The sequence below is a fragment of the Anguilla anguilla genome, chromosome 4, assembly GCF_013347855.1.
Source record: "Anguilla anguilla isolate fAngAng1 chromosome 4, fAngAng1.pri, whole genome shotgun sequence".
Classification (NCBI taxonomy): Eukaryota; Metazoa; Chordata; class Actinopteri; order Anguilliformes; family Anguillidae; genus Anguilla; species Anguilla anguilla.
This window is the reverse complement of record NC_049204.1, coordinates 58,197,657-58,224,158: the sequence shown is the minus strand read 5'-3', so window position 1 is coordinate 58,224,158 and position 26,502 is coordinate 58,197,657. Positions and strand designations below refer to the sequence as shown.

The 26,502-nt window shown below is 40.6% G+C and overlaps 1 protein-coding gene across 2 annotated transcripts in view; it reads left to right on the top strand.

Moving 5' to 3' along the window:
• Positions 1-26,502, top strand: part of LOC118226508 (collagen alpha-1(XXIV) chain) — an 86,772-nt gene that overhangs the window by 40,415 nt on the left and 19,855 nt on the right. For both annotated transcript variants that reach the window (XM_035416212.1, XM_035416211.1), the window contains 19 exons: positions 744-797; positions 899-943; positions 1,369-1,422; positions 2,123-2,176; positions 2,857-2,910; positions 5,780-5,833; positions 6,153-6,206; positions 6,956-7,000; positions 7,411-7,464; positions 7,881-7,925; positions 12,648-12,701; positions 14,402-14,455; positions 16,947-17,000; positions 17,435-17,488; positions 19,824-19,877; positions 20,075-20,119; positions 21,726-21,770; positions 25,763-25,816; positions 26,382-26,435. In XM_035416212.1, coding sequence (XP_035272103.1) covers positions 744-797; positions 899-943; positions 1,369-1,422; positions 2,123-2,176; positions 2,857-2,910; positions 5,780-5,833; positions 6,153-6,206; positions 6,956-7,000; positions 7,411-7,464; positions 7,881-7,925; positions 12,648-12,701; positions 14,402-14,455; positions 16,947-17,000; positions 17,435-17,488; positions 19,824-19,877; positions 20,075-20,119; positions 21,726-21,770; positions 25,763-25,816; positions 26,382-26,435 — 981 coding nt within the window. The remainder of the gene's footprint in view (positions 1-743; positions 798-898; positions 944-1,368; positions 1,423-2,122; positions 2,177-2,856; positions 2,911-5,779; positions 5,834-6,152; positions 6,207-6,955; positions 7,001-7,410; positions 7,465-7,880; positions 7,926-12,647; positions 12,702-14,401; positions 14,456-16,946; positions 17,001-17,434; positions 17,489-19,823; positions 19,878-20,074; positions 20,120-21,725; positions 21,771-25,762; positions 25,817-26,381; positions 26,436-26,502) is intronic.

Here is a 26,502-nt window from a genome sequence, read left to right as displayed (position 1 = left end):
CTTAAAGAAAAGGTCTTCACTCACAGTGGGCTTCAGCCTATGGTGTGCTGCTGAGGCTGGTGACAACCCCTTCAAAAACGTTAATGCGAAACAGCTCTCAACTAAACACAGCTAAATTGCCCGCCCCACTCTTAGTCTCCCAGTGCCTGCAAAACCTTCTTATTGCCAAAGATGACAGTGTGAATAATACTTTAATACTTATGTGTATTATCCTTAGCAGTATCCTCATTGTTATTTCTGTATGTTTTAACGTATGGTGGTAAAATAGCCTCACTGAATTGAGAAGGACCTGGAAATGTCAGTGTAACCCTGACATTTCCCTGCACCCCCCTCCCGACTGTCGACATAAAGGCTTCATTCTTAGTTTTTGGGCAGCCTGAGTACATCTAATTTCTAACCCTGGACCAGCACTGAAGTGATGATTCTACACATTAGTATACACCCTCAAGGAACAGTGCACCAATACCTGTACACCGGAGATAACAATAAAAAATGGATCCTTCACTCTCCCCCCCCACCTTAATCCTGCATCCACGTTCACAAGTAAAAAGAAGTCAGAAAATAGAGGATATTTAAAGCTGAGAGACAGAGAACACATAGCCTATGCCCTTTGTTATACAACAGACCCCATTGTGGCAGAAATATCTACTGGAAAGTGTTGGGGTTTTTTGAAAGTCTGATGCAGGGCCCTTTTGAATGTGTGTGGCCTGGGTCTTACTGCTGTGCTCTGGTTGTCCTCACAGGGTGACGTGGGGCCTGAGGGTCCACGCGGAGTGACTGGCATAATGGGACCTCAGGTATGCTGAGCTGTGTCTGATCACCCCCTCCACTCCTATGCCCAATCTTTGCCCCACTCCATTTCCCAACACTTAAAGAACTCCTGTTCTCTCCGTGGCAGGGCCTGACTGGAGGTTCAGGGCAGCCTGGAATGAAAGGTGATAAGGTGATCTAAATATTTCTATTATTGCAGTGAATGCCAATAGCTCAGTTTGTGCATGAGTGGGATGGGCTGAAGACTAAGAACTTGATAAATTGGGTAGGGCCTAGAGCTCTGAGGTGTAGTCTGTCAGATGCTATTGGATGCTGTCCAGCTCTTTAGATAACTCTTTGTAAATGTAAAAAAAAAACAGCTGGAGAATATTTCGGTAGTGATGGTTTTTTCTTTCAAATGCTTATTGATGACCTTGTTGGCTCAGTGACGCCATGCATTTTTTGTGGTAACTACTGGGGTGATACCGGGTCAGCTGCCATTCTGTGGTTCACAGGAGACCTTCTCTCTCATTGAGTGCTGTGCTGTACTTGTCGGTTTTGACTGAAGAGCAGTGTTTTGTCTCTGTTATATATCTCTGTGCAATGTTGCCAATTTAGGGCGAACCGGGATTAACGGGCGAGCCAGGAGAGTACGGTTACCAAGGTGACAAGGTAGGAGCAGATTCATTAAACATCTGTAAAGTGATTGCTAACAGGAAAATGTATTCCATTACTTGTGTCTGCCTAGTAAGTATTTAATTTTCTCAGAAAGTTTTAATCCAGATCATTTTTTACTTTTCTAAAATATGACTTTATTAAATATGATTTATTCATCTGGGAATGGAGTACAGCACTAACTGCAAGCATGGGACACTTGCTACAACATCAGTCTTCTCAGTGAGTCCATTAAATTGAGAACAAACGCACTGCGGTTGGAAGGATTTTCGGCGAATCTCATCGGCAATGAGTAGAACGTTGCCATATCCGTCCCACTGAGAAGCGTTTCTTCCAAGCGTAAGGAACCCACTTAGCAGCCAATCCCACTGAAAACAAACACGGAGCCGGTACCAGCACCGTCAGGGGCCCGGCAGGCCAGACTAAACAAAGCCATAAACGCCCCCCCCTCGGGCTTCTTTCACAGGCAGCGCATGTGAGCTGCTGCTGGGGGTGAGGTGCAGAGAGGGGGGGGGGAGGAGGGGGGGGTGAGGTGCAAAGGGGGGGGAGGGGGGGGTGAGGTGCAGGGGGGGGGGAGAAGGGGGGTGAGGTGCGGGGGGGGGAGGTTTGGAGGGGAGAGAGAGGGGGCTGAGGTGCAGAGAGAGGGGGGGAGGGGGGTTAGAGAGCTGCGAGTCACCGTGCCTTATGTTTGCCCCAGGGAGCAGCAGGCTTGCCAGGACCGCCGGGGATACGAGGGAAACCAGGACCACCTGTAAGTCTCCGCTGTACTTCTCATCATTATTTAAATGCTTCTTTATGGACTGACCTTAGTGAGCCTTTAACGTCTATTGTTAACACCTGCATAATGATTAAACCCGTTCATTGCCAGGGTGAAATGTGAATGAGAGCAAAGCAAGAAAGCGTGGTTCCCTCACTCAATGAAACGTATTGTATAAGTGACTGATAGATACCAGCTCCAGATATACAATGTATAATAAACATTTGCTTGCCTATACTGTGTCATACAATAGATACGGTTACTTGTCCTGATTACATTACCTGACAGGTTCCTGATTCTGTGCAAATTTTGCACAAGAAATCCATTTTGCAGTGCCTACTGGTTAGGGTGGCACCATAGTGGCTTGTATGGTGCCTGACTGAACAGGCATTTGTTAACCTGCTTAGACTATGTATACAGAAACTACCATCAGGTCAAGACTGCAGAACCTTATGTATCAGCTATTAAATCTACCCACGAGTTGCATTTTTTAAGTTGGCAGCTGTCAACATAAACACAGTCAACAGTTTTCTGGAAATTGCAGCTGTGACCAAGACGATTTGAGTTGTGTGGGTGAAAGCCTCGATTTGATCTGTGCTGGCGGTGAGTCACGTGCCTGCCGGGGATGTTTTTAATCACACATTTGTTTTTCTCCTGCTCTTCCTGTTTGAAAGGGGAAAATGGGCGAGATAGGACCACAGGGGCCTCCTGGCCCTCCTGGCCCAGTGGTAAGAAATCCGTCCTATTGACGTTTCAGCGGCACGGCTATTCACGCATTACTTACCAGGAAAGGGCTTTAAATGTGATGTCAGGTTTATTAATTATCATGTGTACACTGTACATACTGAAGTCCTGTTCGTAAAAAGTATATTCATATGGAAAAGCAATCGTATACAAGTTTAAGAACATGCGCAACAACTGGGCATTCAAAAATCATATGCTCCCTGAAATTGGAAAATTGGCAGTTAACGTTCTTTGTGAACACAGTAATTCCAGTGATTAGTCATTTAGAACCCTTATTAGAATAGTTGTGCTGTCTATGATTGTCTGCATCCAGCAGGTGGTGCTCTGTGTGAAAAGTGAAGCAAAATGCTGCCCTCTTTGGGTTTGGTGGGTATGGGTTTGGTTATTGAATCTTTATTGTGGGTCAGAATGTACAAAAGCACACTGACAGCTGTCTACTGTGTCTATAAAACAGCTGTTCACTCTTGGTTCTGACAGTCTGTAATACTGAGGCTATAGTATGAGAGATTCCTCTGGTCAGTAGCATGATTGACACTTTGATTACCATAGAGTATTGATCCCATGCCATCAATGGCCATCCAAAGACCAAAGCTGGAACTAATTCCAGAACTCTGTGGATCGCCAGCATTTACATGAATGTGTTTAGGGCAGTGATACACCTCATATCATTGGATTTCAGTTCAGTGTGGTTGGAGCCAATGAGCTTGTGTCAAGAGGAAGGTTTTAGCAGCTAACCAAGCTTTGGCTTCTGTTCAAGCTGAAAGAGAGAAGCAGAGCCCCAGGTCACTGCTCTCACACAACACAATGCCTTTCCAAAGCTTGCTTGCTTGCTTGATGACAGTCATGTCCTTTTAAATCCTTAAGGGGTATTTGTGAAGATACGTACACTTTATTATATTGTATTACATTGGAATATTATATCAGAGTAGAACCCGTGCCAGTCAAAAGACAGTTTGTGTGAAGTATATTGATAGGATGTTTCAGGAATAGAAAGAGAAGGGATACTGAGTTTATGCTGTAGGTATTTTTGTTTATTTCAACAGTTAAAAAGCAGAGTTGGATGAACTATGACACCACACATTTCAAGGACACCCCTTTTTAAAAACAGAAACAATCGCTCAGTCCCCTCGATTGTGTTTAGTTGAACGTAATATGAAGTGCATGTTCAGCGAGTTCTACTGAGCAGTAATCAAGCTTGTTGGCCCAGTTCCTATGAATGCGTGCTGTGTACAGTCAGCTGTCCTACATTCTGTTCTTGAAGTGGGTTTTGATCCTGTCTCTTGGCCTAAATCTTGCATGAAGGTGTACATGTGCACTTCAGATGCTGTGCATTTGAAGCGAGCAGTGTGATAGGAGGGAGAGCAGCTGGCAGCTGGACTGAGGGGGATAAATAAAGAGCACCTCCCATTGTGTCCTACAGCTGTGTAGTGAGGAGCTCTTCAGAAGTGGTCACATTTGTAGTATGTTAGTTTCCAATGGAATGCCTCTTTCAAAATAGTGTACTTTTCACCTGGGTCACCTGATCACCTGTATGAAAATGGGTCAAATTTTTGCCACATATGCTCAAGACCGTTGTGTGATTTAATCCACTCTGACATTTGGTGTTTCCTTTATCGAGCTCAGTGAGAGCTCAGTGAGCATTATTTTTGCACGTCTAAGATTTTTATGAAGAGATGCCCCCTAGTGGTGTTCCATTCTTACTACAATTAGTGAAGTTTTTTTAATTGAGTTATTCCGTATGTACATTCTGGTTCCTTTGTTAAGGTCAGCCAATGATCTGATTGTATGTTTCCTGTGTTATTTATTTTTTTGTTCCTTGGTATGAGCATCGCTGAAAAAAATACCAAATGTTTTTTTTTTTTTTTTTCTGGATTTACTGGGTGCTGTGTTTTCTGTATGCATAGAAAGAGACCCAGAAACTAGTGGAAAAGAGAACCATGTACTCCCAACTAGTACAGTCACTAAAGGTGCCATTCACATGCCCAGGCTTGACCATATTGCTGCAGATTTGATTCTTGGTTATATCATTTGCTGATTTTACTGACTCGGGGTCCACTGCAGTAGAAGTCATCCTTCTAGGGGAAGCATGGGATAAAGTCAGTTAGGTTTCTTGTGTCACCACTGCATCAGTTCCTCCCAGAAATGCAAATGGTCCCCACAGATAAGCAGTTAGAGACACGCCTCTCCTGGCCTGTGGGCTTCAGTGCTTCTTGCTTATGAATGGCTGGCAGAGTGGTGACTTCAGAAGCAATTCCAAATTGGGGAAGACATATGTGCGAAAGTGATTTTTTAACCAAGCATATTACAACAAAGTCTGTGTTTTGTTTCCACCAATGGCCGAGCCTTAACGGATTTAAGTTCAGAATCGCAAATATTTAGGTCAGGGTCCTTTTATGTGTACTCTCTACTGATATTCTATAACTTGGCAGATGAAAGGTCATTGAGCTTTGACACAAATTTACATTGCAAGAACATAAGAGAAACACAGATCTCATGAGATTCAAATGATTATAATGTTTCAAAGCTTGAAATGCATCCACGGGTGCCTCCTACCTGTAACATATGAGTGAGAGGTTCAGTTGTGTCAGGTGTTTCTGACAGACCTCACTGCATGACTCACATCAGGTTCTTATAAGGCTGCTTTGGCCTAGAATCCTTGATTTATAGGAATTGCCTACATACGCCATAAAAAAGTGACTACAGGTCCACATGCAAGCTTTCTGTAGTGTTTGGCATGGAAAGTGTTATGAACAGATTTGGACTGAATAAGGTCAGTTTTGTGGATGCCCCAGTGGACGTTGCTGAGACACTTGCTTGTGACGCATTTGGAATGTTGAAATGTATTCCTTGCAGGGTTTCCCTGGAGATATTGGTGCCCCAGGTCCCAATGGTCCACCAGGTCCAAAGGTAGTGTAATATAATCAATTTACCCGAGCAGCACGTTGCACATTCACTACTGTTGTACTACACAAAAAGCTAATGTTTTTTCTAAGAAATCTGGACAAGTGGTTCCTCAAGGTGTCAAAGGTGACAAATTTCAAACACTGAGCAATATGCTGTACCTATTCTGGCTTCTTGGATGCTTTGGTACATTGATAAAAAATACATTTGTGTTGTTTGTTACTGTAATTTTCATTCTGACATAGTTTTATATTGTGCGATACATGTTTCTTCAAAGGCTCACAGTTACCGTGTTTCAGTTACAGTTTATGTTTTGGTGTTTCAGGGTCTTCAAGGTTCCAGAGGGCCACTTGGGCCTCCAGGCCCAAAAGGAATAGAGGTATCCTCATCATTGCTCAGCTCTTTCTCGTTATTCATGTCAGTGACCGTAATAAAGGTTGTCTTTTCAGTTATACGCATGTGTGTTTGAGGTGAAGTGCAGACATTTCGCTGAAGGAGAACTCCTGCACTAGTGGTGGTTAAAAAAAAATCAGCGAACGCACTGTATTTGCCATGCGTGACAATTAGTGGATGCCTTGGAAACACACACCTTTCCATTGTGCTGATGTTACACGATCCTGGCACCTCTCTGCACAGGCCTGTGCACCGACTGGAACATTCCCGTGGGCCAGTGGAAGAAAGGCATACTTTATGTCAGGAAATCCTGAGATAAAAGCAATGTCAGACCGCAATAATCTCCCTGGGAGCTGCTTATTCATCAAATCGGGCACATTCAGTCATGACATTGTGATTTGAGCGCGTGCAGAATTAGGTCAAGTGCAACCAAAGGTAATGTGGGGACCGCGTTACAGTGTTTCCTGAGGGTTACGTTACCACTTAACATTTTTTCAGTGTTTGGTTGCTCTACACTACACGTCTTATGCCGGAATGGATGGAGGCCTGTTTAGGGGGAAACATCGAAGGGACAAGAGAGAGAGAGAGAAACTGAGAAAAGCAGCTGTATTTATATTATTGAAACATGTTCCCTTTAATGTTGCATGATGCACTGCGGAAATATGCGGTGCTGCTCTCCATGCCCAGAATACTGCGGGCTGCTTTGTGTACAGACATGTTTGTGTGTGTTTTCAGGGTGATGAAGGCCCCCTTGGTCCACCTGGAGGTCCCGGGCCAACTGTAAGTGGCCTCATTTCACTGTCTGCACATCTTCAAACAGTTTGTGTACAGTATTTATACGGCCCAGGTGCTCTCACGGTCTGGATATCCAAACTGTGTTCATCGTGTGCGCACAGTGCTCAGGTGTTTCTCTGTTGTCCTGGGAGAGAAAGCTGTGTTGTGTTAAAACACGCAAGATATGCACAGCTGTTGGAATCAATTTTATTTCTTGTGGGAATGACAGCTATTTCTCTAAGTAAAGTAGCCTTTTTAAGCTGGTAAATTGAAAATAAAGAAAATAACCTGGCTATATTGATTTATACCCATAGTAAACATATGGTGCACACTGATTTCCATTAAATGGGTTATTTCTGTCTCATGCTCTATGAACTGATGTTTTATGTGTGACTGACTCTTTTTTTCTCTCCCAGGGAAAACCAGGAAGGAAAGGTTACGCTGGGGAGCCTGGGCCAGAAGGACTGAAGGTAGTGTAATTTCTACTGTCATTCTTTTCAGTGTGTCATTCAGAATATGAATCGTGGATCAAGGTGTATCAAACATCAGTAGGGTCATGCTTAAACCACAAAGGGCACAGAATTGTCTAGAATTTGATTGTATGCTGTAGCATTACGATTTGCCTTCACTGGAACTAAGGGGCCTAGCCCAAACCATGAAATTCAGCCCCAGACCAAGGGGTGTCCAGATGCTTTTGGTCATATTGTATTCTTTTTATGCTGTCATGGATATTAGCATCAGCAGCAAGACCTTATATTAAAACATTACCATGTTTTACTTTTTTCTTTTTCATTTATTTATGCAAACGTAGTGCTGCTGGATGCATGACTGTCTGACATGAATGCAAAGAATAATAACAAAATATATTTTTGATGTTTAATTTCAGGGGGAAATTGGAGACATTGGGAATGCAGGAAAAATCGGGCCACAAGTAAGACTGGTTTAAGCTGACTTACTGCATGCTTATTCGGAGCAATTTAACCTCTTAAATCTATCTATAGTAGCTTTCTGTTTCTCAGATGTGGAGCTTTCATTGATCTCCTGTCACCTGTGTTATGTCTTCCGTTATTTTCTTGATTCCATTGATGAGGTTGCAGTTTTTTGGTATGGCTGATTGTAATATCATGACACTTTACCTTGTGACCATGTCTCCCTCTGACACACTGTTGTTACGAATCCTGCCCCAATGTATGTTGACCGCAGTGTAGTGATGTAGTTAATGGGAATGTACTCTGTGCTAGTCTCACATTGAGACAGAGAATTAGCTTCAGTTTTAAGGCTGTGTAAAAGTCAAAAATATTTTTCTCCCAGTGGTTGCCCATTATTGGATTGTTTGAATCTTGTTGAATGTTTCTTTAAGAACAGTAATAAAACTTGACAGAGTGGGGAAAAAATGAGACATAACAAAATGTTGGTTCCCAGTAGGCAGTGACATAAAATGATTGCTTATAGCGCAAGTATAAATATGTCTGAAACTGTCATAATTGCTGAAACATTAGAACCATCATTGTTTTGATGAACTGCCACCTGTTAAGTGCAAGTCAGGAACAGAGAAAAATGGTTTTCAATGTCATGTTAATGATACATAGGCTAAATAATGAAGTGCCATAAGTGCAATGTAGTTACAGTAAAGCTGGAGATGTTACATTTTTTTTTTAGGCTTTTGAAATGTATGAACATATATATGCTTATTTTGGACTAAAAACAAGTAATATTTTTTATTTGTGGCTTAATAAATTTTCACAAGTTATCTACAATGTAATATTTCAAATGTTACGAAATTTTTATGGTTATTTGCGGACGGATGCCTCACTCTAGTAGATTGCTTTCTCTCTGTAAACATTGTACAATTAGCAAGGTAATAAACTTTATTTTGCTATAGATAAAGAAATCAGCCCCATAAACATTAGTTTCCCTCACTCTCTCTATCTTGGAATTCTCTATATTGGCAGCCCCTGCAGTAGAGGGAAAAAAATGAAAGCTAGAACCAGGCTCAGCCAACCACACTTCAAGATTGCTGGAGGCACTGGTGTAAAGCTGTCAAAGTCAATGTTAGAAATGTCTGTTAGAAAGTACCACTCATTTGCAGTTGGTTTGTGAGTTGCCAAGGAAAACAAAATCGGTGGAGAAGAGAAAGACATTTTTGTTGCTATTTTGTTTGATGTTGATGTTGATGCTGAAAGGACACGCTTTGGTGTGATTGTCTCATGATTATGCTAAAGGGACTTGGATGCACTTGGATTGTTGTGTTTGGTCAAATAGGTGTGCTGGTGGTGTCTAATTCTTGTACTGCAGAGGAAAAATGCTTCAGGGGGACATTATCAGTCTTATTCTCCTTGAAATTATGATTACTGACTTCTGTCTGATCTGATGGTTAAATGTATAATCTGTGCTGTGACACTATTGGTTCATATTTCTAACACTGAATCCATTATAACATTTTAACATTTTATCTATTATAAAGCTCTGAATCAGAGGTGACAAACTTCAGTCTTGGAGGGCCGCACTGCATGCTGGTATTTGTGGTTTTCTTTTAATCAGCTGCCTATTAAAGCCTTGAGAACAAGGTGTGTGGACTCTTTAGTCAATCAATGACTGAAATGAATCACTCATTTCTGAAACACACCAAAAGCCAGCAGACACTGTGGCCCTCTAGGCCTGGAGTTTGACACCCATGCTCTAAATTAAATGCAACAACCTGACAGAAGATCTCTGAGCATTTAGTAATGCACAATCCTGTCTTTGATTTTAGGCATATGGTGTTGAGTTACAGAATTTGTACATTGTTAATAAGACTGGTTTATTGCAAATTATGGCTTTAAAGGGCTTTGCTGGTATAATGGAGCTTTCAATGCTGATGTTGCATGCAAGCATAATTGACTGACATGTTTCTACATTAAAGGTGACTGAAGGGTCATGTTGAGGTTGTGTCTCATTATGTCATTATCATTATCATTCTGTAGCCTTTGTAAATGCAGTGAAAAACATTCTGGTTTTTGTTTCTAGGCAACAGGTTTAGCAGCTGAGGGAAGAGTATGCTGTCACTTTGCTTGTGGAGCCCACTTGATTATTAAATGAAATCTTGGTGTGGAGAAGGGTCTAAGGTCTTTCGTTTGTGCATCAGATTCCAGTTTAACAAACAGAGTGTCTTTATATGTGACAAACTGAAGCCCTTGTGTTGACATGGCTTGAGGAGGTCAGGCCAGGTGATGATCTGTTCTGATTCTACTTATGTACCAGTCAGTTAAGCTGTATTTGTGTTCTGTTATAATATAGGCTATGTCATGTCTTTCAAGTAAGCCATCTCCAGCCACAAAACAAGCTCTTTTAACAAGAAGGCCTTGTAGCATCATACAAGAAAGTTGCCGTAGTCCTATTACTGTGGCTGTGATGAGATCCACATAGTATTTTTATAAACCTTGGTAATTGTTGTTAAAATGAAGAACTCTTTCTAAAAATGCAAAAAGAATTTCAGAGTAAGTAGGACCTAAAGGGTGTTACCCCAACAGACAAATTCTCAGGTTACACATTATTCAGAGGTGTCCTTCAAATAAGCAAGAAGTATTCTGACACATTTCCATGCGATAAATCTCCTTTTTTTTGACCGTGCCATAGTATTTGCATGGTACACTTAAGAGTCCACCAAACATGTTTCCGTTGCGTACAGTCACACACATGCGAAGGATTAAATAGTTGCCACAGTCTGCACAGCCCTTTGAAGCTTAGGAGGGGCCACGGGCTTGTGTAAAAGGGGATCTGCACCATATGGAGGGCTAATGAATGCCATTACATCACTTTCCAAATAAATAAGATAAAGATTGTCTGAAAAACTCCGTCTAAGGCTTTAGGTGACTGAGGGGTCAAAAGAGATGGCCTGGTTTTCCAAATATGCTCTACTTCCATATCTCAGTATCACTTAACAGACATTCAAATATACCGCACAACTCTTCATAATCTAATACACTAAAGTGACGGTGTACTCTGAAACTATAAAATATTTTTGATTTGCTGAATACCGAATAAAAGTCAGTGGGCCAAAGACTAGATTATGATCGAATCTGATCCAATTTTTTTATGCAATGGCTGATTGTTTGTTGAATTCCCTGAAATCATCTTCACATAACTGTGTGTGTGTGTGTGTGCGTGTTTTGAGGGGGGGGGGAGGCTTTGTGTGAATCTTAATTGTCTAGCATATCCATTCAGATTTGACTGCAGAGAAACTTAATTGTGTCATTATGCATTTGTTTATTTATAGAAATTTGTTAACAGGGAAAGTGTACTATTATCTGTTTGTCTGGTGTAGCGCAGATGTAAATGTGCCAGATTTAGCTAAGCGCATAATTTAGGCCCTGAACCTTTTTTATCCTGAAATACTATGATATTATACAAAGTCGTGAATGAATAAAGCTATGAAGCTTTGTCTGACAGGCAGTCATTGATCAGGCTTCTCTGATTTCATCCTGAGCTCACAGGACACTTAATATTATTGAGGGAGGAGTTAAGAAAGTAAATAGAGAAACACAGTGTGTCACTGACATTTGTGAGAGAAGTGTTCACTGGGTTGTGGCGTGGATGTGTAAGAGTAATATGTGTTTACCAGCCTCTTCCCTGGAATACACCGGGGCCCTGTACGAGCTGGCTGTGGTTACAGCTTTCTCTTTGGCATTTGATCAAATCCACAGTACTTAATTTTCCAGACATCCTATCTGGGAACAATTATCCTCTTCTGGTTTATTCACTTATTTACATTACCCAGAGTTTTCTGTTATCATTCTCAAAGCGCATGGTGAAAGGCAGAGGACTATTATTTCACTCATGAAGTTAATGTCATCCCAGTTAAGCGCTGAAGTGTTGTGTAGTTAAAGTGTTGTGTAGAAGTGCGTATCACATAATTTTACATGGACAAAGTTTTTAACTATGAAAGTTACATGAAATGGATCAGATTTTAGATGAGCTCGTCTGCTTTTTGATAAGAGTTTGAACATATGACTGAACAAAAATTCATGATCTACTGTGTCTTGAAGTATTACGTGGTCAGCAGATTTGTTTGAGCAGTATCATATCTGGTTATTGTTAATCCATACCAATCTAATGAACATATAGATTTCTACAGCAAAAAATCATATCCACAATGTCTTATTTTACTTGCAATTTGTTAAAAGAAAACATTGTTCTGCTGCTTTGTACTTTTATCAGTGTTTCAAGTTTTAACATTGTATTAAAATGAAGCAGGCCTGTTGTTTTTTATTGATTAACCCTTTAAAGGGAGTGTGTGATTTCAGGGCTAGGAATATCATATCATATATGCAGCAGTTCTTCTATGATAAGAAGCTCATTGGGGCCTTATTTTTGTCTATTGCGTTTTCACATTGCATTCTCAGGATGCCCAGACCGTGTACGTCTAAGCCCAGCTTTTTCTGTGAACAGACAAATATTAATTGATGTATTTTCCCAAAAACAATTTGTCCCCAGGACAACATGTCCCTACCTTCCTCATACACTCTTTCTCTACATTTGCATTTTTTGTTTCTTAAATTCTGTGTGACATATAAGAAAAAGCTGGAGCGAATCTAACAGTAACGGATCAGTGTTTTTTATGTTTTCTGTATTTACCTTGATTTGATACTTGACAATGCACTTTTTCTATTTCCAGGGACCTGTGGGCTTATTTGGAATTGCTGGAGGGTTTGGAATTCTCGGTGAAAAGGTAGAGTCATTTTCTCCCCCCATTATCCTGTCAGGAATGGTTTACCCCAGGCTCTGGGCAAACAGCTGACATCTCATAAATACTCCCATTGATAGACCCCTGTAATTAGTGCCCTGTAAAAAAGTGGTTTTGGATTCTTCCTGGAAGTGAGTCTGGAGCAGACAATCATTCTGGAACTGCTGAAACATAGACCATAGCAGAGACCTGGTTAACAAATAGCATTGAGCAAACACAGTAATGATGGACAGAACAGGATGTGAACGAAATTTACATCTATTTTTTAAGTAATGTCATTCAAAAATCTTCATTAGATTAGTTTCGACTATTTTTTGTATAATATGTTTAATATAATATACAACTAATATATCTTATATCTGCACTAAGGAAGCAACTGAAGACACCTGAATAATTAGAAACACCTGTGAAGCCATTTGTCCCAAACATTATGGTGCCCTGAAATAGGGGGGCTATGCATAAAAAGTATTATATAATGTCTACATGTAAAACCAAAATGTACAAAAATACTCTTTTATAAAGGTTGAGAATCTGCACGTTAACCACATGTCAATTTTAAGACACTTATATCTTTGTCCGAAACATTATGGAGCTCACTGTCTCTACCATAGTATAGCAAGAATGACATCGCTTACTGTGAAGTTAGAACCAGGCAAATTGAATATCAGTCAACAAATAACAATATAGAAGAATTGATCCTGCGAAATGGATAAATGAGTAAAATCTTATGAATATCCTATGAATACAACTTATAACAAAATGAACTGATCCTATGACTACTTGTTTAACCTTCTGACCAAAACAATGTGGTTATGAAGTATCAGTGTGCGTTATTCCCAGTAAGCAAAGCACGTTCCTTAAGGACAGGAACCAATTATACACTGATTTAAATTTCTGTTTACAAAGAGTACATTAGCATGTGTTCAAACATGTGTGAGGTCTGTGTGACTTGGGAAAAGTGCTAGAGGAAGAATTTCTGAAAGTAATGTAGATACAGATAATTCCAGTCGAAGCCATTTAACAGCTTCTAAGGGGAAAAGGGAATCAAAGTTGCTTGTTTGCTTTTTACTATAAGGAAGTAATCATTTTGAAGTCCTTTACATGAGGATTGCTGACTGACAGGCCACTGTCACAGTATGCCCTCCCCCCATTTGTGTGTTCGTGCTCTGCAACAGATCAAACTTGTTTGGATTTAAAATGCAACACAGATGTATGACAACCAAAGCCGCCCCACCTAGGTCATCTGTCATCGCTCCCCATACCTTGTCAGACAGTAAATTCCTTCCAGATTATATGCTATATAAATGTAATCCAGTTATGCGCCATGATTTAAACTTGTGTTGCCATTAAAGAGCTGTGAAACTATTCGATAAATTTATCTACAGTTTGCACCTTGCAACTGTCAGTGGAGTTAACCTTAACCTAAAATATTGAAAACATTTGAAAAGGATTATAGAAATAATTAATATGCCTAGTTGAAATAAACTGGATTGTATTGCTGAGAGTTAACGGGATTACATTTTTGGGAACACAAAGACCAACCCCTTCTTTTCACCGTCAGCATATTCCATTGTTTAGCTGACTATGCCATATTTCATGACATGCTTTTAATTCTTCTTAAGGGTTTGAATGATTTACGTTCTCTGAGTTTGCTGTGGTTAATTATAGTATTCTGTTTTCCACAGGGAGACCGAGGTCCGGCGGGTCCTTTGGGTCCTCCTGGAGAGAAGGGATCCAGGGTAAGTACAGAGATGGACAAACAAAATGGAGCATTGAACAGTGTCCCCAGAAATTTTCTGACTCTCATTATGCGCTACTGTGTTGTTATTGCTCCCAGAATCAAGCTTTCCAACTGGCTGAGATTTCTTCTTGAGCATCAGCCATTCAAAGATGCCTCCCATTTAATAAAAAAATAAATAAAAATAATAATACTAATATTAATAACAATAATTATATTATTTGTATATTATTTATATTATTCCCCTATATTTCTTTCAATAGTCTGCATATGCACATGTACTTGTATATCCAATGGAGACGTACAGAACAAGTTTATCACAATTTAACACAGTCACTATAAAAAATCTGTTGAGAGCCTTTTTTCCCATCTCCCAATCTCCCAACACCCTCATTAATGGACACCGATATGGAAATTTTAGGCTGAATGAGACAGGCCACACCAGGTACATTTCAGCGTTGCCTAATCTACAGTAACTGATGAGAGGCTGGCTTCTGTCCACAGCCTGGACTCTGAATAGCCTGAGTGTTTGTGGCTTTGCTCTTCTAGCTGCTTGGCTGCTGTTGTAGACTGTCAGTGGAATGACTTATGGCACCCTTGGCTACTGTCCCTGTAACACAGCTGTGAGGGAAAGATGTTGTAGAATTGGCACCGATCAGTCTAAATGTTGAGCTATGAAATGGTAGTGAGCTTCACCATGAATGAGTCAATGTCATTTACTATTCACCAGTGTTTAAGTTATTATTAAGCTTAGGTTATAAGACAAAACTTTATATTATACAACAGGGAACTGGTGAACACAAAACATTTTTATATTATTTTATTTATTTAATGAAAAAATTTATTATACACCCATATCACCCATTTGAAAAAGTAAGGCCTGGTAAGCTAAGGAAGACCTGTACAGTTGATGACCAAAGAATTCTCATCATAAATATAAATAAAGAAAAACCCCCTATGGGAAAAGGAACACTCTTCAGGAAGCATGCGTGGATCTTTCAGTGCCTACTGTCCGCAGAAGAAAGTTGACAAACAGAACTACAGAGGCTACACTGCAAAAACAGGATGGCCTGGTTAAAATTTGCTAATAAATGCCTAAAATGCCTGCAGAAAACTTGTGTCTTGTGGACAGATGAGACCAAGATTCACTTGTATCATAGTGATGGCAAGAGCAAAGTGTGGATGCCAAAAAGAACTGCCTAAGATACAAAGATGCCCCCCCCCCCCCATCTGTGAAACATGACGGTGGAGGTGTTATGGTTTTGGCATATATGGGTGCCACAGGTACTGGCTCATTTGTTGTCAGTGATGATGCAAATGCTGATTATAACAGCAGAATGAATTCTTATCTGCTCAACTTCAACCTGTAGGATGAAGCGCCATCCAATGAGTTTGGAGGGACTAGCTTAAACTTGAGAAGAAAATTCTCACACTGGCCAAGTCATTCACTTGTGCTGAATCCAACTGAACTTGAGTTTCATATGTTAAAGTGAAAACCTAAAGCAGCTAGCCCGCAAAACAAGCAGCAGCTGAAGATGGCTGCAGCAAAGGCCTGGCAGAGCATCACCACAGGAGCTGTTGTAAAATTGTGGAGTAGAGAACCACCTTTGCATGCTTGGACATTTCATTGTTCAACAGGTCACATCCCACTTTGAGTGGACACTGACATTAAAGTGTTTTTTTTTCTTGTCTGCTAATATCTAGTATGTTTTGGTGAAGCTGTGCTCAAGTAATACATAGCTTGTCTGGCAACAGGCATAGTTCTGTTCTTGTGTTTAACATTTTCAGACAGAATATGCACTGAAAGTCTTAAAAGTGAGTGATGGTTTTTGACTGGGAACGAACCATAGTCATATGCCAAGCTACAAATTACCCAAATGGATTTGCCATGTGAAGGGAAATCATTGCTAGATGCAGTCAATATAAAAAAATATATATATTGCACCACAGTTAAAAAATAGTTTATGTCGTTCCGTACCTGTCACTGATTTGCCTGTCTGTGAATTTTACAGTAAACATTAGTACAATAGAAAGGTATTAATTTGTGAACAGCTGAAATGCAAATAATTGTATTATTTACAGTGAAACACCATAATACATTTAACATTTCTTAAATATGCAACCTGCTACTGTATGCTTAACATATTGTTACCGTTCTTTATACAGCTAACTTCTGGCAACCAGTATTTTGTGTTCATGTTCAGAAAGGAGTTATCCTTTAAATTTCCTTCTTGGCCTTTAAGTTTCCACCATACTGTAATGTGTGAAATATTTATTTCATGATATACTTTTATATGAGACTGGTTTGTTATCTCGATTAGTTCCTTGCTAAAGTAATTCAATAAGGAATTGTATTATTCTGGCAGCAAACGTTTGTCATGGCCAAGGAGTACAGTAACTCTTTTCCCACCAAAGCATTTGCTAGGATAGCTAGCTTTACTTTGATGGCCTGTAATTCGCTTTTTTAAATTTCTTTTTTTTATTTATTTCAGGGATATCCAGGTGTACCAGGAAGTCCCGGTGATATTGGCCCACAAGGTTTACCTGTAAGTTCTTATTTTGTCAGAAGTATATGTATAACCATAGCAACATGTTGCCCTGCCTCCCCTGTCTTAGCTGGAGCAGCGGATTACATCTATGTGGAGTTACCCCGTGTTGTCTCACAGATGTGTCTGTAATGGAGGATGGAGTACGCACTCAGAAGCGTAGACTAAAAGATACATATGAACAGAGATCAAAACTGGAAAAACACAGTGCATGCATGGGTCCCGAAAGCCGTGTCTAAACAGCACAGGAATGCAGACACTTGACCTTTGCAGTGTACAAGTAGGGCTCCTGCACAGTTTGAAGTTTGAAGAAACATTTGCGCTGTACATATTCCATATCTAATTACTCCCAAGGCCTCCAACTCAGTTATTATAAATAGCATTTCTGTAGGTTAACGTTATATGAGCTTTTCTCTTTTTTTCCGCGGTTACAGGGACCACAGGGGCAGAGAGGAGCAGCAGGGATCCCCGGACCTGAGGGCAGAAGGGTAAGATCTCCATTTCAGCTACGTCAGGGCTTGTAAATAAGGTGCAACCTGATGAAAAGCAGCGGAAGTACCAGGTTTATGTGTCGTTACAGAAATGGATCTGTATATCTTTGCAGATCAGTAGTAAACCAATCCAAGATGACAGGTGTACTCTTCATTATGTAATAGAGTTAGTTATCTCCTAGTACTTTGGTTTTCAATAGCCCCCCTGCCCCCTCCCGGTCCATGATCACAGTCTCCTCCCCCGGTCTGTGTGCTAATTTACCCCCCCCCCCCCCCCAAAATGACAGTCTCCACCACCGCCCCTTCCCCCCACGGTCTGTGATTGCAATCTCCTGCCCCAGTCTGCATGCTAATTCCCACCCCCATAATCACAATCTTCATGCCACCCCCCCCCCCCCCCAGGATTCAGTAGACTTTTTGTACTATATTGTGTATATGCACAGTGGAGAGATTAAGTCAAATCAAGTGGCATGAATCTGAAGCAGGCAGGACATCTAGTGGTAGCCTGGGGTATGGTGCTTTGACTATAATTTTAACTGCGCACAGCACGTTTAAATCATTTTCAGTAATCATAACATGAAACATATTTGATGGGTTTTTTTGGAAGTACTTCCTGTCGGCAGTCACATGCCTCTGCATATCCAAAGTATTACTGTTACTCTGAAACCCTTTTTGAAATCTTACAGTTGGAATTCGCTCCTGCTTGCGTCGCGCTGATGGCACAGTATGAGTCCAGCTGGCTGGTATTAGTGTGGCAGCCCACTAGAAAGAAGCACGAGCGGGGAGCCTGGATCAGATGTGTGTTTATCGCACTGGCAGGAGAAAAGTGTGTGAGGAATGCTAATGACAAACGCGAATCGCGGGGACAATTCACACATAGATCAACAAAGACCGCGAGCTCACACCCCACTTCAGATCTCCCTCAACAAACTGCGAGGCCTGCTGGCTGCTTCAGCAGAAAGATACTTCGGCGTATGACACAGTGATTCCTGCTGCCTTCAAATGTTTTGGGAGCTACACATTAGTCCCATGCTCATTCTTATAACACAATGAGCATCTGCGCACATTAACACTTTTTTTCATCTTTCAAGTTATTCATGTTTTTGATTTATTTCTCACAGATATGGAAACAAGTTATTGTAATGCAGCCAAAAGCCACAATTCTTCTTTTGTGTAAATGACTGCGATCTGAGAGGCAGCGGCATGGTTGTGTTGTCTGTGTTGCTGTCATCTCTTGTTTATATTGTGAAGACACCAATAAGTACCGGCTGTGGCCTGTCACATTTTCATAAGCTTCTGTGGATGTGCGACTGAGACAAAACACAAGAGGAAACTTGTGAGACATATCTGTGTTAGAATTTTTTTTTTTCCTGCAGAATGTGACATAGATGTATATTATTTTAAAATAAGTTGTGCATTGAATGGGTAATATTTTGAGAAGTATGGGATTTTTTAGAAGTTTTAAAGCAAACCGTCTCTCATTCTCTGTCGCTGTCTTTCTCTCATCTCTTTCTCATTTACCTGATTTACTCATTTTTAAATGAACTGAACATTTAGAAATAATTGTCACAGGCCCAGTGTCAACATGGATAGATAATGCATAGATGCATGGAACCTGAGTGGTAATTTTGTTTTGTATTTTTGTTAATTGCTCATTTAACCACTTGGTTCTTAAATGTATAAAGGATATTTACTTATAATTGACAGTAATCAATTTCAGACTATGTCCCATTCTAGTCTGGTGACTTGCACAGGCCAAAGGGCAGGTGGTTGCAATGACATCCCGAATGTTATCCATTGAGTGAGTTTGTGAGAACTGTCAGGATGAAGGGAGTCCGGTGGCTGTAATGTAGATAAGGAGCAGCTGGTATAGGAAAGCTCATGGAGTAACAGGAAAGGAATGCACCGCTGGAGGAAAACTAAACAACACAGAAGCCAGACAAAGCAGGCAAAACCAGGAAGAACAACAGAATCAAAGGAGAGGTGTTGCTTGTTTGAACCTTTAAATCAGCCTGCAGGGACTGATCATTAATGGAAGGTGCTTGGTTACATGAATCCTGTGGTGTGGTGGACAAACTCACTTACGTGTGCGTTTTTTTCCCACAGTGGATATGTCCTATGTGCAGATTTAGTCTCTGCGCAGTATTTTCTTGTGCTTTTGTCTTGATATTTCTGTTATTAAAATATCCCACTCTTCCTATAGGTAATGGTTCAGGGTTCTCACTCCAGCGTTCCCCAATGTGTTTATGGATGGGAGAGGGAGAGTGGTAATTGGGTTGTTAGTTGCCATGCATATAATCAGAGTTGATTAAATCTCTTAATTTTATTTCAGGGACCCCAGGGTCCAGACGGTCTTCCGGGAGAGCCTGGTCCACAAGGTATTAAGGTAAGGATGCCCTTTTCTACGAAAGTCTACTTTCCCTTGCAGATTCATTAACTGCAAACTTCATTACTCGGATGAACTTGACTATACTTGTAATCCATGCACAGATTTCCACTGTTTCGAATCAGTCTAGTCTTTGGAGGATATTAGATTTTGTTGGAATGTTTGCTGAGACACTAAAGTTTTCTTTGTTCTCCTAGGGAGAACGGGGTGGGATTGGAAGAAAAGGAAAACCCGGATTAACAGTGAGTACATTTATTTAGTTGGTACTATTGACAAATGGGTGTATGATCCATTGAACGCACAGTTCCTTCAGGTTTTTTTTTTTTAACTAATTCTTTCCGAGACCAAACACAGACCCCAGTGATGTTTTGTCTGTTTTGTCTTTAACGTGGGTTTGTGGTAGACTGCGGTATTGTGTTCTTGTGTTGACTGGAGTGGGACTGAAATGGCTTGAGGCTGCAAAAGATGACTGCGCAACATGAGCTCAGCTTCAGTTCCAGTGAGCCCATTGTGCAAAAGATGAATCGGCATACAGACAGTTTAATGGCTGTTGTTTATGCCCGTGTGCGCGTGATGAAAGCTTTGCGCAAAGCTTTCGACACATGTTCTGCATTTGCATATGAAATGAAAGCTTCTTCCCGGTAGTCTCAAGAAAGCACTGCCATTGCCTTCAGGAATCTTCACTGGAAGATTCTGCTTTGTTTGCAGTGCGAGTGGTTCTTCAGAAATCCTTACCTAGTAACACAGAACCTCAGTTAACCATCAGTTGGGTGCCTCTAGTGGTAAGTGGGCTATGTCAGTCAGGGGCCAGGTTATCATTTTATTTAAATGATTACTCATACCCAGTGAGGTATCCCCTCTGTGTTTTTGTAGTGTCACATTTTATTAGCCCATTTTCTGGTAGGTTCTCAGGGCAGCATCAGTGCAGCTCCAGACACAGCCCGCAGTGATGATGAAAGGAGCCGTGGGAGGGTAATTACTGTGCCCACGCTAGGCGCTTATCATTTTTCGGTGAAGTTAGGGAGGAATTCATTAAGCAGTGATGAGGGCGTAGGCCTCGCTGGTGGCTTTGATGTTCTTTTGATTGCCCCCTCTTTTGGCAGAGTCAAAAAAGCCCACATAAAAGTTAATCAGGAAAGCCTAGAGATTATAAAACAGGGCGGAGCTGTCGGCTTGTGGCTTTCCGAGTGCCCGTTCCACAGAGCTTCTCTGTGCTCTGTCTTTGAGATAAGGCTGCCAACACTGTGCTAGAGAGACTGAGTGACTCTCTCAAAAGAAGGGGAACAGAACTCAGACTCATGCTGTTTTCTATGGTTGTAATGAGATGAAGGTGAAGTCTGAGAAGGGGTAAAACGGGGGCAATTTAGATAAATCTTGAATGGGGACCTTACAGTGGAATTCTTGTCCTGACATGAGTATTGAGCATTACACAGCACAGCTCACGTGCTGCAATAGCTCTCTCCAGTATAATTCCAAGTAGAGCTACAGTGCATCCCAAATCACATTCTATTTAGCATTGCTATTGCAAATAACATTTTGAAATTTATAATGACTTAGAAAATTGAGTATATTTGTATATTAGCTTGTACACTGTTACCTTATTCTATGTGTACATGCATATGTACATATGTTTACATGCATGAGTATGTGTATGCATGTGTCAATATAGCACTGCAGTCATTCATGGAACTAACTGCATAATGGAATGTTGACAGGGATTTGTAGAGATCTGGTCAAGCAGCTGTCAAGCAGCAGTCCCAGTGCTCCCCATGTAGATCCTCTGCACATTAATGGCTGTGTAGGATAAAAGCGAACTGGTTTGTTGATTGTCGCCTTTCTTATTTTCAGGGGAAAGACGGACGTCGGGGAGAGAGAGGCCTGCCAGGGCCACCAGTGAGTGAAAAAACCTTATTTTTTCCCCTTCTATTTCGGAAGTTTGAGTCTTCCTGTAACCTCTCGTCTCTGAGGTCCCAATCCGCAAATGGGACCATATGTTGGAGCATTCAGGTCCTGCACACAATGAAGCACTCAGTCGTGCGGAAATAAAAGAAGCGGCAAGAACATAAAAACAGACCGTTTGTTGCAACAAAATGATCTTGAGAAAGTGCAGAATCTCGTTGTGGAGTCGTGACCTTGTAACTCCGGGTCTGTGCGAGTGCCAGTGGATCGGGACTGTTTGTATCAAACTGCCATCCCCCTGTGGTCAGTCATCGCTCCAAATTCAAATGCAGCATTCCAGATGTTGTTTGGGTCTGTCTCTCACCTTCCCACTGCACTGGAAATGTTATTTACTGGCTGCTCCAGCGTGCTATTTTGTAGAGCTATATGCACAGGACATATGAGTAAATATTGCAAATATTCTGAAACAATCTGACTGTGTCACCTGTTATGAATGGTTCAAATGCAGACAGTTGGTCTCCATTGCTGATGAGCAGTAGATTAAGAGGTTGTGAACTATTTGGCGCTTTCATTGGTGTTTGTGTATACCAACCAAAGTGCAATGCTCTCCACCAGAATGAGCTCCTAGCTTCAGTGCCAGCTGTCACAATAGGAAAACCATTGTTTCATCCGGCAATCTTTTGTTTGTTTGGCAAGTGGTGTAGTGGTAAGGGATTATAACAAGACGTTGTTGGTATAATCCCATGTTGGCCACTGCAATTTCACCCCTGAATAAGGCACTTAGTCATAATTGATTTAGTAAATGTGAATTTACTTGGATACTCTTGGTTACTCTTGCCCATTTGTAAAGTGTAATATGTAAAAAATGTAAACGGTAAAGGCATATATCTAGCAAATGAATTTCTTTCTATAGACGTGCAGCTAGCTGGAACAGTTTACTTTTTCAGATGGGTGATGGCACAACGTTTGACGTACGTAAATCTATTTCGCTGTTCTCCTGTCAAGGCACATGGCACTAACAATGTCCATTCCTCTTCAGTAACCCTATGCTCCTGTTTGCAGTTCTCTGTGCTTCCTTTGCACTTTACTCATCGAGCGCTAGTTTCTCGTATGTGTGAATCCAGGACAGGTTTGATTTAGGTTATGTGTCGGAGTCTGTTTGACATATAAAAGGGGACTGGGAACATCTGGCAGTGGTGTTTCTCATCCAGCACAGTCAGCAGCCTATCCCCTCCAACCCCCCTCAGTTTCCTTTGATGATTAAATAAGTTGGGGGGCTAGCTGTCGTATTCAGAATGCTGGCTTCACTATAACTACACTTTCATTGATGCCAGCGCAGGGGAAGTGGCTGATTCTGTTTACTGCCGTAATGAAACAATTAAGGTAAACAGTTCTGTCTCCAGGAGCTCCCTACCAAAGATAGTCCGTCTACTGAAGCCTACCTTCTCCCAGACCTCTCCAGAACCAGACTGCCATCTAGTGTATGCTCCTGTGAATACAACCGGACGTGTGGGAATAATAAGTATGGGAAACAGTGGCGGTGCTGTCTGGTTTTAGTTTCTTTAAGGCATTTGTTGGGGTGCTCTGTCCTTTTTTAAATTATCTAAAGGAAGCATAGAGTAATCATAGGATTTAAGTATCTGGACAAGAACACATGAGTTTTTGATGTGCTTGCAGTTGTAAGTTTCATTAACAGTTAATGAGCAGAAGACTGCTCATTTACAATTTCAATAAAACATAATAGAGCAGTAATTTGTCTAATGTTTTCAACCTTTTTTATTTATTCCCTTTTTAGGGTTCCTAGTCATTTGCAACCTTAATTCAAGTCATTTTCTAAGATTATGTTTTATTGACAAATTCAAATTAAAGGGCATGTTGCCTTAATTGTTGTGCTGCTGTGTTCAGAATTATATCATTCTCTTGAATCCCAGCCACGGGGTGTGTCCTTGGGCTTGGCAGCAAGAAGGCTTGGCGGTTTGGCAGAAATCGATTGGGATTGTGGTTTTATTCCACATTTTTATCTGTCCGTAAGGTACTGTGTGTCATGCTGACTCTGACACTTACAATAGAGGAATTTTAAGATAATCTTGCCTGAGACTGCTACTACTGTAGGTGTTCCTGGCCATGTACTTTTTAGCCAGCATCCTAAAAGTACATACAGTGCAGGCGGTGGCAAATAAAGGTACCATGGATAAAGATAGCCCTCTGCAGTGCTTCCTGTGCAGTTGTTATTGTGGCAAGCACCACCAAGAGTGCATGTATGTTCAGTGGACCGAGCAGCGCATTGTTCGTGCATGAGGAGAGAGATAAACCTGGTAGTGCTTACTCCTTTTCTACTGAAAGCTGTGTGATCACATAACTTGGTCTGTGATGCCATCTGTGGAGTGCACTATATTCTGTTTGAAGGCCTTAGTTACCAGCTGTAAACTAGAGTGCATCATCATATCAGAATTTGAGGAGAACAAGCAAATGGTGTTGGTCAGTTTTACAATGGAACATTGAGAAATAATTAAAAGGGTTGCAAGTCCTATAGAGCACATGCTGTACTGCACTAATAAATCACAGCCTTTTATTGAGTGCTTTTGCAAGGGGTTCTATGTTTACTCCGTTCTAAACAGCAGACACGATCAGTTACACCGGAAATATTTGTCCTTGACGAACTGCATTGATATTGTCTGGAATATGTCACAGTTAAGTGAACTGAACGGAGTCAGAAAGCACACTTACAAAAATGTCACGAGATAAGAGGGCCATGCAGTATTAATTGTATGAACTGAAGTGAGACATGACATGAAAATTTGTACTCCGAGGTAATGTCCAGCACTTCTCAGTAATTTTCTCATTATTCTGTTAAGAAAAACACATGATTTTGATCAACATCTGGCTGATTCCACACAGGTTTGGCTGGTTAGAGAGAAGAGCAAAATTTGAAGTGAATTAGAAAGAAGGAACTGAGAAAACACAAGGATCTGCTTTGCATCGCATAAAGCATTACATGAGAGAGAGGACCTCCCTGCTCTGAGACCAGAAGTCTCAAGGTTATGGTGTCATTTGTCTTTTAAAAGAAGTCATGTATGAATGATAGAGAGAGACCCGGTTCCTACGCTCATTACACCAAAATAATAAATAAATAAATAAATAAACAATAATAATAATAATAATAGTAATAATACTGTATTTTGTAGTAAAATATGACAAAATCTACAAAAATAGGTTTAGTTAGCTTGTAAGCAACATTAGCTGCTTTGTATTTGCCAGTTGTTGGGGTGCTGGTCCTTGCAGTGCTTCCTTTGTGGGGCTCATTTGTAGGACTTGTTTTTGTCAGTATATTATGCGATTGATTTTAGCTCTGGTTCCACTATAGGACAATGTTGCCACTATATTACAAATATTTGCATGCAACTTGTTGCTCCCTTATTGCTGCATGAAGTCCATATGGTACTTCTTTATTTCTTTCCAAGGACACTCTTTCTCAAACCATCCAGTCCAATTCTAAATAATGCATATAATAATGATGCAAATAATGTCTACAATTACCTTGTTGTCATACAGCAAGTGCAAGGGAAAGTGCAATTGGATGTTTCCTTTGAAGTTCTATTATTAATTAATTAATGTTTCTATTTTTTTTAATTGTGGAAAATTTCAAAAATAGTAATTTTACTGGTTAATTCCTGAAAAAAAAATATTAAGAAAACATGTTTGTTGTGCGGTTTATTAGAACAAGTTTTATTGGCTAGTCACATACATGTGTATATACACACACTATACCACTTCAAGGGGTATAAAAGACACAATAAAGTATTTTTTCATGCAGTCTTTTAGAAGTGGCAAAATTAAATTAGAATGTCAGTTTCCTGGTCAAGATACCTGACATTGAGTTTATTAATTTGGAATTACATTTGAGATTCCATTCTTATTACATTGTGAGACTAAAATCAAATTATATTGTTATATATGTACTAGATTCTTTGTTTTTGGTTTTCTAGGGCAAACCAGGTAACCCCGGCAGTACCGGGGAGACAGGAGCCCATGGGGAACCAGTAAGTACTGTTCTTTTCATAATTTCCCTTAAATATTATGGTATTATGGTAAGCGAGTCTGGTTCGTGAATACATGTTTTTTCAAGGCTTGTGTTATTCCATATGATACCCATATTATACAACAAATACAAAGGTTACTATGTGATATGTAATATGTGCGTTTCCTACTGTATCGGTATATTTTCCCTGCCAGAGTTAATCTTAAATATGGAACGAATTCTAAAGTATCCACTTGTCTGGAACTCTAAATGGACATTGCTGTTATTTCATTTGTATTTTTAATTCAGCAATGTTTAAACAGAATTTTGTATGCTCTCAAAGCACATACCAGCTTTAATTGAAAACAATAAAACCAGTTCTTTGTGATTTTCGTGTATGTTTTAATTGGTGTTATTTGAAAACATTTTGGTGTTATTTTTCCATTTAGACCAACATTTTATCAGCTTCAGTATGACTTTATGGTATTGTGGTTCAGCTGTTGGTATATTGCTTCATTTACACCTGGTTCTAGATACACAATTAGAGCAGAGGCCATACTTTGAAAAGTGGGTTTGTTTGTTTTAAGGGCCCCAGGGGACCGCAGGGAGAGCCAGGACCTGACGGCGAGCTGGGCCCAGAGGTAACAGCTTTGTCGTACCTCATGCTTCTCTGAAGGCCTCTTTCCAGTCAACTTCACGCTAATTCAC